At 43.3% G+C, this 14,651-nt stretch overlaps 1 protein-coding gene across 1 annotated transcript; it reads left to right on the top strand.

Annotated features, from left to right (window-relative positions):
* Positions 1-10,264: 10,264 nt before the first annotated feature.
* Positions 10,265-11,850, top strand: rasd4 (rasd family member 4). Its single transcript, XM_072558464.1, has one exon. It carries the CDS (start codon positions 10,615-10,617, stop codon positions 11,239-11,241), a length of 627 nt encoding a protein of 208 aa, XP_072414565.1. The 5' UTR covers positions 10,265-10,614; the 3' UTR covers positions 11,242-11,850.
* Positions 11,851-14,651: the final 2,801 nt, after the last annotated feature.

The following is a 14,651-nucleotide window of genomic DNA, read 5'->3' as shown; positions in this document are numbered from 1 at the left end:
GAAAATTGATGAAGGCAGAGCGGTAGATGTGATCTATATGGACTTTAGTAAGGTGTTCGCCAAGGTTCCCCATGGGAGACTGGTTAACAAGGTTAGGTCTCATGAAATACAGGGAGAACTAGCCATTTGGATACAGAACTGGCTCAAAGGTAGAAGACAGAGGGTGGTGGTGGAGGGTTGTTTTTCAGACTGGAAGCCTGTGACCAGTGAAGTGCTACAAGGATCGGTGCTGGATACTCTACTTTTTTGTCATTTATTTAAATGATTTGGATGAGAGCATTAGTGGTATTGTTAGTAAGTTTGCAGGTGACACCAAAATTGGAGGTGTAGTGGACAGCGAAGAAGATTACTTCAGATTACAACAGGATCTTGATCAGATGGGCCAATGGGCTGAGACATGGCAGATGGAGTTTAATTCAGATAAGTGCGAGGTGCTGCATTTTGGGAAAGCAAATCGTAGCAGAACTTATACACTTCATGGTAAAGTCTGAGGGAGTGTTGCTGAACAATGATACCTTGGAGTACAGGTTCATAGCTCCTTGAAAGTGGAGTCGCAGGTAGATAGGATAGTGAAGGTGTTTGGTATGCTTTCCTTTATTGGTCAGATTATTGAGTACAAGAGTTGGGAGGTCATGTTGTGGCTATACAGGACATTGGTTAGGCCACTGTTGGAATATTGCATGCAGTTCTGGTCTCCTTCCTATCGGAAAGATATTGTGAAACCTGAAAGGGTCCAGAAAAAATTTACAAGGATGTTGCTAGGGTTTGAGGATTTGAGCTATAGGGAGAGGCTGAACAGGCTGTTTTCCCTGCAGCGTTAGAGGCTGAAGGGTGACCTTATAGAGGTTTACAAAATCATGAGGGGCATGGATAGGATAAACAGACAAAGTCTTTTCCCTGGGGTCGGGGAGTCCAGAACTAGATGGCATAGGTTTAGGGTGAGAGGCGAAAGATATAAAAGAGACCTAAGAGGCAATTTTTTCATGCAGAGGGTGGTATGTATATGCAAGTGGTGGAGACTGGTACAATTGCAACATTTAAAAGGCATTCAGATGGGTAAATGAATAGAAAGGGTTTAGAGGGATATGGTCCAGGTGCTGGCAGGTGGGACTAGATTGGGTTGGGATATCTGGTCGGCATGGATGAGTTGGACTGAAGGGTCTGTTTCCATGCTGTACATCTCTATGACTCTATGTCTCTGAGAGGTGACTGAGGATCTTATTCATGCAAATCTTCCTCTAAAATTTAAAATACTTGCTGGACATTTGTGTTGTTTCTTTCTGACTTGTGCACTTGATCAAAGGATTGCTTGTAGTTCTTCTGACGCTTTCTTGGAGGTCTTGGTGGAAGAGGTCGGAGCTGAGACGGAACTATCATTTACCAGCACACCCAAGTCAAATATTGGTCTACAGAGGTACACAACTGTTTCAGAATATCTGTCAACTAGATGAAGTACAGAAAAGGAACCAGAGAAAGGTATGCTAGCAATCTCAAAACCAAAGACCACTTCTACCTCCCAGAAACACCTACCAAATGTATGGTGGGAGATGTGGCTCCAGGATCAGGCTCATCAGCCACAGAGCCTATGACTAGTGACACGAAATTGGACACCTAGTTGGACATTCATTCTCGTTACTGAGTGATTGCAATGCTGACGACAGAGAGCGAGGAGTATCAGTTCTAACAGCATCACTGGGTTCACTAAAAGAAGTGGTTCACTCACCACAAGATAAACAAGGATGAATACAGCGCTTCATCTCTCTCACCAAACATATAGAACAACAAAGGTACTAATGACAGCATTGTTCTTTTTATTTAACATAGATATGCTTCTTGAATGAATTGTACTTAAGCAGTGAGTAGCAGAGAAATCACGTAGCGATCAATCTATTTCTGATGACCTGTACAAATTGTCAGCGTTGAAAGAAAAGTTATTTTTTCTTTCAATCAGTATCCGCACACGTTCCACGTTGATGCAGAGTGGCTCATTGTTTTGGTATGATCACTACACATAGTTCAGGGACAATGACAGTGTACTATTTTGTTTATTTATACTGCTTTCTGCTTCACCTGCTTTCTTTTCCTGTGCTTCTCTAAGTTATTTGGGCTTCTAAGTTATGTTGGCAATCTTTGACGTGTCAAGTATTATCTCTTTATGATCGCAAAGAACACAAATCTCAGAAGGTAATGAAATTGTGAGGAAGAACATCACAATTGAGCAGCACTTTCCTTACCCAAAGATTACATCCATCCTTGAACAGGAATGGATAACATTACAGGTAAATTCTGGTTAAGTACCTGGATGACGTAACGCTCAGCAAAGTATACATACATTGTACAGTTTATAAAAACAAAATAGTGTGGATCCCAGAGATCTAATATAAATCTGTTCTGAAGAAAAGTCATAGATCTCAAAACTTTAGCTCTTTTCATTTCTCTACAGGTGCTGCCAGACCTGCTGAGTTTCTCCAGCATGATTTGTTTTCATATAAATTACACATTAATTAGCACTGTTGTTGTGTGTCAAGTGACATTTGACCCAGAGAATAATTAGAGATCCAAACAAGGCAAAGACCTCATTGTATTATATGCATACAGCTCAAGAGACTGTTCAATAAGTGGAGGTTCCTTTATATTCTTATAAACTTTGCAGTTATCATTTGTCATATGATACACAGTATAACATATTTATAGAAATGAGTAAAAAAATCACACAACACCAGATTATAGTCCAACAGATTTAATTGGAAGCACTAGCTTTCGGAGCGCCGCTCCTTCATCCTGATGAAGGAGCAGTGCTCCGAAAGCTAGTGTGCTTCCAATTAAATCTGTTGGACTATAATCTGGTGTTGTGTGATTTTTAACTTTGTACACTCCAGACCAACACTGGCATCTCCAAATCATGACTATTATAGAACTGATGTCTTGTTAAAAAGCTGCATTAGTTTCCGGTTGAGATAAATACGTAAGGCTCATCAAAATTCTGGTGAAAATGTAAACAAGCTCCCACTTACAGCAATTATTTATTTATCACCCATTAATGAGGGTCTTCTTCTACATATATTATCATGGTTACATCTATTTGAGTAGCTAAATGACTCATGTCTTCTCTATGAATATGAGGTTCTAAATTAGTTTACAATTAATATGTTTTGCTTTAACTCTTAAAGCCTCAGGCAAATATCACCCTACATTAACCTCCAAGCCTGCTATATACCTATATGCCCTTCTATTACTTCTACCTAGTCTCCTAAGCAATTTCTGCATCCTATGGGCACCCACAGGCAGCATGCTATACAATGGTTAGTGACAGAGGAGTACTTTGTGTGTATATTTGGACGCATGGAGAAAAGCTTGTTCTCTGATGTGTATTTTTCATGTTTAGAGAGCACAGGTTGGACTGCTTGCTTTGAACTTAATAGGTTATTGAAAAATAAGACTGGAAACCTCCCAGCAAGATCATATGCTGTAATCATAAAACTTGTAATAAGCAATACAAAAGCATTTTAATTTGAATCTTAGAAGTCTTGCCATAATATTCAAAGTGTCCCCATATGCTATGTTCCACTCAATATGTCTACAAAACAAATCCAATTGGCTATTTCAGGAAGTGCAAAAATAGTAATACTTTCCTCTGTACTTGTATCTCAAAACATTTTCAATACATTTGTTTTACAATGTCCTTTCTTGTAAGGTGATGGGTTTTCTGACTTTGTAGCCCCTCTGTACACAATTACTAAACATCTTAGATTACAATGTTACCCCCATTGCATCTCGACAACAATTTCCCCAGGTTTTAGTCTGTTCCTCAGCACTAATCTTGGACCTTGGATTGTGCCAAGATAAGCCAGTCAGTTGAGGACAACACCCTGCACAGGAACGATCAGCTGGCTTCAGGCAGACCAAACAGCATCTTTTGCCAAGTTGATGGGCCTCCACGTGCATTTGATGTTTCCCTAGCAACAGTCGTTTGAGCACAGAGTCCTGGAGGAACTGCTTGGGATGAACCTCAATAAAAACCACTGCATCCTTACAGAACCTGCTTTGCAAAGGCACATTTCACAAGAAAGTGGACAACAGTTTCTTCTACTCCACAGCCACCTCAAGAGCAACATGCAAAGGAGATGACACTCTGGAACGGATCTGACAGGAAGAGCCTTTCTCACCACCAGACATTCTATGTCTTGGTGCTTGTTCGTAAGTTCTAGCCAAATGACTTTGATAGTCTGCTCAGGGAACCATCTGACAGGATCTACCATCTCCTTTTCCTGCAGGATGTTGAGGACATTACATTGTGACCACTGCCTGATGGCCTTGGTGCATTTCTGAATAAATCTCTCTATGTTGGACAGTGGTACAACATAGTCCAACTCCCTGGATCTCTCCACAGAAACATGACCAGATCAATCCTTCAGATCAGCAGGGTCAGATAGAACCTCAGCATTTGATGACATTTGTTTGCAAACTAAGGATTCAGCTGCACACACAGCAGTGGCCATCAGGAAGAGGGTGATGTTGAGTATGACTCCTTTCTCTTTATCTAGATGTTTGTATATCATGCCCCTGCAAACACTGGTCATTTTTGACTTCCAGGCAAAGTAGAAGATGGCTAAGTTAATCACCACAATGCAAGAGTGAGGGATGGGTCAGACCTATGCCATGTACTGCAATACTGAGACCCTGATGACTAGTTTCTTGCCTACAATGGACAGGGAGGATTGCTCCTCCATGCCCAGTTTTTGTTTGACCTTCCCATTTTTAACATGTACCCCAGTGCATCCAAACTAAGTCCCCAGCACCTTCAGATAATCTCTCTTGACTATGAAGGAGATAAAGAATTGGTCACCCTATTCCTAAAGAACATGGCATTGCGCTTGCTTTGATTTACTTTGGCATCTCGGACCAATGCAAACAGATCACAGGTGCTAACCAGCCTGTGCACTGATGATGAATCAAACAGAATATGGTGACATCATCCATGTACAGGGAAGCTTTAAGCTGTGTGCCTCTGTTACTTGAGATGGTCACTCTCATCTACCTACATCCTTCCAGATGGTCATGGCAAAGCTTTCTATGCAGCACATTAACAGAACAGAGGAAAAAGGACAGCCCTGAGTAACTCCAGATTTAATTGGAATGATTTTAGTTTCCTTCTATTGATTGAAACTGTGCCATTGACGTTTGTGTACAGCAGCTGGATCCAACTGTGGATTCCATCCCTAATCCCCATTTTGGAGAATGTGTCTATCATTTAGTTGTCTATCATTCTGGCAAAGACCTCCTTTTGATCCAGGCTGATGAGGCAGGTGCCCATGCCTCACACATAAGTGACCTTGTCCCAGACCAGGGCAAAGGTCTCTCAGATTTACTGGCTGAGTACAGCACAGTTCTAGTCAGGGTGGATTACACAATTCCAGAGCTATCCCAATTGGTGATGGAGTCTTGGGGTTTTGAAGTCCACTTGCAGCAGTGACATGAGTCGTCATTTCCTAGTTTCCTTCCTTCCATCCACCCCCCACCCCCCCCCCCCCCCCCCCACCACTCCTCCACTTGGCAACAAGGACGATAATGCTTCTTTCTGGAGTTGACACACTTCCCTTTGTCCATCCCTTTCCTTCTGAACACTTCTGAGGATGAAGCATCTTTTGACATTTGCCCTGATATTTCCCACCATGGTTCTCCAACCTTTAAAGACCATTTTGAGATTTTCCATATTCGCTGGGGTCAGCAGACTCACATTCAATTCCCATATCTCCAACCACAACTCTGGTCTTCCTTTAGCGGACCATCAGCCAAGAGAAGGCAATGGCCAGAGAAAAACTCCAGCTTGACATCAATGGATCTAAGTGTGACAGTACGAGACACAAATAGGAAGTCTGTTCAGAGATAGACCGAACCCTGTCTAACTTAGACCAGGTGACTCTACACTGCTCTCTAACTGAAGAATTGCTGAACAAAGTGTGCAACTTGGCATTTCCTATTGTTTCCTTCAGGATAGAATAACAGACTCCCTACAGTGTGGAAAAAGGCTTTTCAGCTGCACTGACCTTGCAAAGCGCATGCCACCTAGACCCCATCCTATGGAAACTGAAGCACCCAGAGGAAACTCATACAGACATGAGGAGTACAGGCAAGCTCCACATAGATAACCACTCAAGGCTGGAATCGAACCGAGGTCCTGTGAGGCAGCAGTGTTAACCACTGAGCTACCATGTTGCCCACCAACGACCTTTTGGTTCACAGCCAACGAGATTGCCTGCAACTTCCAGTTTGTTCCAAGACTTTGGGTGGCCAACATAGTCCAGATAATCACAGTTACCCCTGTTAGCAAAGCTCAAGTGAACAGGGAAGATTCCTCCTTCATCATTCACCTTCAGAAATAACTTGACCTACTATTTGCTGCTGCAGATCCCAATAGTATCCCAACCTCAGTGTAATTCACAACAATGAACCATTCTGGTTAATTGATAAAGTAATTTACATTACAATTAAGGACAGTTAAGACTCTTAACTAAATATGTCTGATTAGTACTTACCCCTTTTTGGGACACAATTGGTTATAGTGAACACAATCTTTAAGGTAGGTAATACATGTCCCGCCGAGCAAGAGGCCTGGGTTCAAGTCCCACTTGCTCCAGAGGTGTGTAATAACTTCTCTGAATAAGATGATCAAAAAAAATCTTTGCACCCTGTGATGGTTATATCGGAAACTCCAATTTTCTAGCTGGGATTCTTACACATCCTGGTTCAATACACTTGGAAGTAAGAGTACCGAGTGCTGCTTAGTTGCACTTTCATTTTAATAATACATTACAGTTTAACACAGGAACAGGCCCTTCAGCCCAACAAACTAGTGTTGATCCTTAATCCTTATTTAGACCTGTTACTTATTGCCCATATACAGTTTCTATCTCCTGTTTGCATCCCATTCACATATCTATCAAGATATACCTTATATGCTGCTAATATGCCTGCTTCCACCACCTCCCCAAGCAATGTGTTCCATACACCAACCACCCTCTATGTGAAAACTTTTCCCTCTACTTCTCTAGTAAACTTACTTCCTCTCACCTTGAACCTGTACCTTTCTGTAAGTGACCTTTCCAACCTGGAAAAAAGCCTCTGACTTTGCACCGTATCTATGCCTCTCACAATTTTTCAGACCTCTGCCAGCCTCTCTTTCCAGCAAAAACAATCCAAGTTTCCTAATCTCTTATAACCAAAACCTTCCGGACCAGCAATATTCTGCTAAATCTTCTCAGTACCCTCTCCAAAGCATCCATGTCCTTCTGTTAGTGTGGTGACCAGAACTGCATACAATATTCCAAATGTGGCCCAACTAAAGTTCTATATAACTGTCACATAACTTGTCAACTTTTATATTCGATAACCCGGCCAATAAATGCAAGCATGCAGTATTGTCTTCTGACCATCATCAGGGGAGTACCGTGGTTCATTGGTTAGCACTGCTGCCTCACAACACAAGGGACTCAGGTTTTAATTAAATGATTTGGATGCGAGCATAAGAGGTACAGTTAGTAAGTTTGCAGATGACACCAAAATTGGAGTGTAGTGGACAGCGAAGAGGGTTACCTCAGATTACAACAGGATCTGGACCAGATGGGCCAATGGGCTGAGAAGTGGCAGATGGAGTTTAATTCAGATTAATGCGAGGTGCTGCATTTTGGGAAAGCAAATCCTAGCAGGACTTGTACACTTAATGGTAAGGTCCTAGGGAGTGTTGCTGAACAAAGAGACCTTGGAGTGCAAGTTCATTGCTCCTTGAAAGTGGAGTCACAGGTAGATGGATAGTGAAGAAGGTGTTTGGTATGCTTTCCTTTATTGGTCAGAGTATTGAGTACAAGTGTTGGGAGGTCATGTTGCGGCTGTACGGGACATTGGTTAGGCCACTGTTGGAATATTGTGTGCAATTCTGGTCTCCTTCCTATCGGAAAGATGTTGTGAAACTTGAAAGGGTTGAGAAAAGATTTACAAGGATGTTGGCAAGGTTGGAGGAACTGAGCTACAGGGAGAGGCTGAACAGGCTGGGGCTGTTTTCCCTGGAGCATTGGACGCTGAGGTTTATAGAGGTTTACAAAATCATGAGGGGCATGGATAGGATAAATAGACAAAATCTTTTCCCTGGGTTCGGGGAGTCCAGAACTAGAGGGCATAAGTTTAGGGTGAGAGGGGAAAGACATAAAAGAGACCTAAGGGGCAACTTTTTCACGCAGAGGGTGGGACGTTTATGGAATGAGCTGCCAGAGGGTGTGGTGGAGGCTGGTAAAATTGCAACATTTAAGAGGCATTTGGATGGGTATATGAATAGGAAGGGTTTGGAGGGATATGGGCTGGGTGCTGGCAGGTGGGACTAGATTGGGTTGGGATATCTGGTCGGCATGGACGGGTTGGACCGAAGGGTCTGTTTCCATGCTGTACATCTCAATGACTCTATGACTGTGTGGAGTTTGCATGTTCTCAGTATCTGCATGGGCTTCCCCTTGGTGCTCTAGTTTCTTCCCACAGTCTTCTCGGAGGAAGTGAGGACTGCAGATGCTGGAGATCAGAGCTGAAAATGCGCAGCAGGTCCGGCAGCATCCAAGAAGCAGGAGAATCGATGTTTCGGGCATGAGCCAGCAACATATTTTTAGCTTTCTTCCCACAGTCCAAAGATATGCAGGTTGGGTGGATGGGCTATGCTAAATTGCCCATTATGTCCAGGAATCAACAGGGTAAGTGAATTAGCCATAGGAAATACAGTGTTAGAGGGATAGGTTAGGGGAGTGGGTCAGGGTGAGTTGAGGATTGGTGCAGACTCAAAGAGCCAAATGGCCTGTTTCCACACTAAAGGGATTATCACCAGTGGTGCCACTTTCAGGGATCTATGGATCTGCAAGCTCAGCTCCCTCTGCATGCCAATACTGCTAAGGGTTCTGGCATTTATTGTATAATTCACACCTGAATTTGATCTTCCAAAATGCATCAATTTTCATATTACTGGATACTTGAGACAGTTTCATGCTGATGTGAAATTGGTATTATAATTATACTCAAGGTTCCAATCTCGACTGAACCAATTTTTTACATTCACTGTCTTCTTGCACAGTTCATGGTTAATAGATGAAGTAATTTACATTACAATTAAGGACAGTTTAAGACTCTTAATTAAAGCACCCAACTTCCATCTAAACGAGAGACTGACAATCTGAACTTGAAATATGAGACCAGTTTGCATAATATTGGCTCGTATTCTCTTGAGTATAGAAGATTAGGGATGATCTCAACTCATTAAAAAGATTAAAAGAATTGATAGGTCAAATGAAGAAATATTATTTTCTCTGATGAGGGATATTGAACAAGACAAATTGGAGCCAGGATTGGAAGTTGCAAGCAGAAATCATGCATTATCTCCTCAACGGTTTGAGAATGCTGGGTTAATTAAAATGTAGAAGAGTGGAATTGTATTTTTTAAAATGTGTTTAGAGAGTTAAGGTTTATAGAAAAATGCAAATAAATGGGATAGAGACGCGCAATAAAAATGGTGGGACCGAGAAAATGATTAACTTCTTCATATAACAATAATAAATAATAGTCCAATCAGCGGTTAAAACATACTCCAGAAACAAAAGATGATAGCGCTGGATTTTTAAAAGTGTCTGTTCCATAAAATTGGCACCTTTCCACCTGTCCACGTTGTAATCTGTCAGAATAAGGGAACCGCGGGTTTGCAGATCAGAATCTTTCCAGATACTGTTGAAGCAAAACAAAGCGGACCCGAAACATTAACTGCTTCTCTCATTACAGATGCTACCGGACCTACCGAGTTTCTCCAACAACTTTCTATTTTTGTTTCAGGTTTCCGGCATGCGCAGCTCTTTATTGAGAGAACAACGTTAAATCACTATCGCACTCACACCTTAACCCTGGATTCACACCAGACTCCAAACCTTAACCCCGTGTCCACGAGGGGGAGGGGTCCACGAGCATGGGGCGGGGCCTCATCTGGGGGCGGAGTCTCACGGCGGGGCTGGCACACAATGAGCGGGCGGGGCCTCAGCTGGAGGCGGAGTCTCACGGCGGGGCTGGCACACAATGAGCGGGCGGGGCCTCAGCTGGGAGCGGAATCTCACGAATGGGCAGACTCACAATGAGGGGGCGAGGCCTCAGTTGGGATGGGTCCAACCGTACGGAAGCCACACAATGAGGGGGCGGGGCCTCAGTTCATGGAGGACACTGGTACAGGAAGAACCGTAATGAGGGAGTGGGATTCGACTATGAGGGGTGGGGCCAATCCGAAAGGGGCGGTGTCCACGCTGCTCATTTGTCTTTGATCCTCTGATTGGTGCGCGGTTGCCATGGCGGCCCGGCTTCGCCCGGGCCGCTACCTTTATAAGGGCGGAGCGAGCCGCGGACACAGAAGCGGCACAGGAGGTGCTGCCGGAGAGTGAGGTGGGAGTAGTGTCGTTGGTACATGTGTATGAAAGACTGCAACCCTTCTGAACCGCTTTCCTCCACAACAAATCACCTCAGCAACTTCACCCGTACATTAGTTGAAGAGTTTTCAAAGTAAGAGAAAAGTTGGAGGCGAAGACAAACCAATAAAGCGGCGCCACCATGTCTCTGGCTGTGAAGGAAAGAAACCAGGTCCGTCTGGTCTTCCTCGGGGCGGCTGGGGTGGGGAAGACATCGCTGATCCGGAGGTTTCTGCTCGACACTTTCGAGTCGAAGTACAAGAGGACGGTGGACGAGCTTCACCGCAAAGAGTACGACTTGGGGTCCATGAAGGTCACGATCGAGATCATGGACACCAGCGGCAGCTACTCATTCCCAGCCATGAGGAAGCTCTCCATCCAGAGCAGCGACGCTTTCGCCCTGGTCTATGCTGTGGACGACGCCGAGTCCTTCGAAGTGGTGAGAAGCCTCCGGGAGGAGATCCTCGACATCAAGGAAGACAAGTACACGCCGATTGTGGTGATCGGCAACAAGGCGGACAACCTGAGCGACAGGCAAGTGTCCAGCGAGGAGATCATGTCCCTGGTGGAGCTGGAATGGAACAGCCGCCACCTGGAGTCCTCGGCCAAAGACAACGCCAACGTGCTGGAAGTTTTCCAAGAGCTCCTGCGGCAGGCGAACTTACCGAGCCGCCTGAGCCCGGCCCTGAGGAGGAGGCGAGAAACTTTCCCCACCGAGAGCCATGCCCGACCTCCCATGAACAAAACCAACAGCTGCCGCATCTCCTAAACGTCCGGTTTCCCAATGGACGGACTTTCCGTTTCGATTGATCCGATCAAAGTTTATAGCACACAGAATACCTACATAATTCTTTACCGTCGCTGAAGGTTGACACCAGACCGAATGGATCCGCGTTTGGAAAAGCGCGTCTCCAAACTGGACAAAATCGTGCAACTGAACTTGTCACGGTGCTAAAACAGAACGGGAGCGTTCGGCACGTATCTCAAAAATTGCTACTATTGATTAGGCTGAATTTTAGTTTTATTTTATTTTGAAGATGCTGATATTTATTCAGTAAACTGAACAATTGACGCTTGCATTTAAGGTAAACACCATGTCGGGTTGACATTGAACCTGTTGTGTAATACTGTCTCGACATTGATGGAAATCTCCTGTACGGTTTGTAACATGCCGTGCGGCCTGGGAACTTTGTTTACAAAGTGTAAATAAACTACCATCGTTATCCAACACCTCTCTAATCCACCATCGTTATTTGTTAATGAAGGGGTTGGCGTTTGTTTGTACATCTGTTATTAGATTGTGTCGTCAGAGTTACCGAGAATGCATATTCTTTTGTATATTTATTTTATAAAGTTGTTAATAAAATCTTTATCCCAACTAATTTGTTGGCTTTGTTGTCCACTAGCTTAAGACATACCTGTATGTTTTTTTTTCCCCTTATCTGCCCTCTCGGGGATTCCCATAGTATATCCTGTACCCATACATATTCAACAATTGTTTCCACATTCATTTTATGTTCGAGACAGGACCAAGAGGCCTTTACGAAAGGATCTCCTTAATAAAACTCAAATGCAGGAGAGTGCCCCCAACAGCAATTCGGGAGTTACACGGAAAGAGCCCATATTTTAAGAGAATACAAGAGGCGGTAACCCGGCACTGACTCAAACACCACGATTACAGTAAATTCTACATGGTGCTTGGAGTTTGTGGGATGCTAACGCAACTCCTAATTTAACAAAAAAATACTAAAATAGATACATTTTAAATAAAAATAGCTTTCATAATCTGTATAAATGACCGATAAATGGAACAAAATTCGTAAACGCGAATGGCACAGGTGAAGACTGCGACCCGGGGCAGATTTCAGATTCAGTGAGAGCTCATTACTCTGGAGATCCATGGCCTATGTTTGAAACAAACACTAAGGCTCTGATAGATGCAGATTTTATACATTTAGCCGGATAATCGTTTAATCACAGTTTTTGACCAGGTTAATGTCGCTTACTGGAGAATTACCCAGGATCTCCCAAACCCCCCCGCCCCCACCTTTTGCGTTGCGAGACAGTTGAGATCCAAGAAGTTGCGGGACTCAGTTATACAAACAGAATTCCCCTTCCTTCACCTAACAGTCATGTTAGACTGGAGCGCAGCGAATTGTATCGGTTCAAGTAACTGAAGTTAACTCGAACTAACCTCAACTTTATCTGAATTATCTTGGATCGAAAGTACTCCTGAAACTGAAGTTACCTTGATGCGTAGATATACACGTGTAGGGTACGATACTCTGGTTTAGACCATTTGGCTTTCTTGCTACAGGTAACACACTATTAACTACTGTCTGGAAAAAAATTGAAAACCATCTTCAGTCTTTTCCCCAGATTACCCAAATCATCGTGTGCTCTGTCCCCTTGAGACTGCTCAATTCATTTTCTAATCTCTCACCACCTAGCGGAATATCACGGATTTGCACGGGATGTGTTTTATTTAAATGGAGTAATCGCGAATGTTTTCAGAGCGCCACCTTTGGTTTCTTTTTCAAACAATGTACAATATTGTATTTGAGGTTTGCTATTTCTTTGAAGGTTGCACTCGGCTGTGCCTTACCCTGCACAATTCTTAGCGTGAGTTTTCCTGACAGTGCAGTGATTGGCGACTCTGGTATGAACTTTGTGTAAGGGTCTGTCCAGCTAGCCCCATCATTCAATGTGATCGTGGCTAATCTAATACTTATGTGGGTTTTACCCACCCCGTCCCCATAACCCTGTAATCCTCTGGTAATCGGAAATCTAATAATCTCTGCCTTAAACATAGTGTGATAGAGTTTTAAATATTCACAAGCCTCTGAGTAAAGCCAAACGCATCCTAATTTCAGACCAAAGTAGCATCACTCTTATTTTGAACTTGTGCGTCTTATTCTAGATTCCCCAAACAGGGAAACCTCTCACCCGCATTTATCCTTTTGTCCCTTTATGTCTTCTGTAAATTTCAATGATATCACTTTTTATTTTTCTGAAACTGTAGAGACTGCAGACTCAGTTTGTCCGATGTCTCGTCATCGGACAGGTCTACCACCCCAGGAATAATTCCAGTGAACTTTGCACTCCAATTTGGCAGTAATATCTTTCCTGAGATAAGAAGACCAAGATTACACAGTTCTCTCGGTGCAGTCTGACCATGTTGTTATACAATTGAAGCAAGACTTCACTTGTCCTGTACTCAATCCTCTTGTGAAAAAGGTAAACATTCCCAATAGCCTTTCTACCACCTTGCTGCACCTGCATATTGGCTTCATCAGTGACACGGGTACTTACATCCTTTTATACATCTATACTTTCCAACCTGTTACCATTTAAGAACTATTCTGCACATCTGTTCCTCCTACCTAAGTGGATTACCTTTCATTTTTTCCCCACATCATATTCCATTTGCCTGTTCTTGCCCATTCACTAATGCTATTCAAATCCTCCTGAAATAAAATCACTTTTACATCTTCCTCAAAATTCACATTCACAATTAGCTTTGCATCATCTGCAAATTTGGAAATATTACATTTGATCCCCAACTCCAAATCATTAATATATATTGTGATTAGCTGGGGCCTAAGCTCTGACCCTAGTGGTACCCCATTAGTCATAGCTGCCAATCGAAGAATAATCCATTTATTCCTACTATGTTCTGTATGTTTGCAATCATTAATTCATGCCAATACATTACCTCCTATCCAATGTGCATTTTTTTCTAACCAGTGTCCCACAGGGTGAGGGGGGGGGGGGGGGGGGGGAACTTTATCAAAAATCTAAGTATACCATATTGAACAGCTCTCTTCTATCTGTTTTGTTAGGAACAAAGAATATCATACTGCTTGCAATTATGCACAATTCCACAATCTTTGAGACCAGAGGGGATTGATTTCCATCAGCAAGCTTCAACCACGAAAAGGCTAGATGCAGACTTCAAAATAGTCCCAGAGAAAGGTCTAAGTGCTGGTCTATGTATAGATTACCAGCAGTAATGAGTTCTCCTTAACCACATTCTGCCTCAGCCAACTGCTGCATCTTAGTGAGAGCATGGGGGTGATCCCCAACCTTAGCAGGTGTGGGATGCAATGTCCCAGGGTGGTGTGTACTATGGTGTGGGAGTGGTTTGGGAACAGGGCATGGCAAACCCCTCTCTAAAAC

The sequence above is a fragment of the Chiloscyllium punctatum genome, chromosome 39, assembly GCF_047496795.1.
Source record: "Chiloscyllium punctatum isolate Juve2018m chromosome 39, sChiPun1.3, whole genome shotgun sequence".
Taxonomy (NCBI): domain Eukaryota; kingdom Metazoa; phylum Chordata; class Chondrichthyes; order Orectolobiformes; family Hemiscylliidae; genus Chiloscyllium; species Chiloscyllium punctatum.
The sequence above is the reverse complement of the archived record's forward strand: the minus strand, read 5'-3'. Positions and strand labels throughout refer to the sequence as shown.

Excerpts from the sequence above, each read along its gene's own strand:
- rasd4 (XM_072558464.1), top strand. The coding sequence starts at position 10,615 with ATGTCTCTGGCTGTGAAGGAAAGAAACCAGGTCCGTCTGGTCTTCCTC.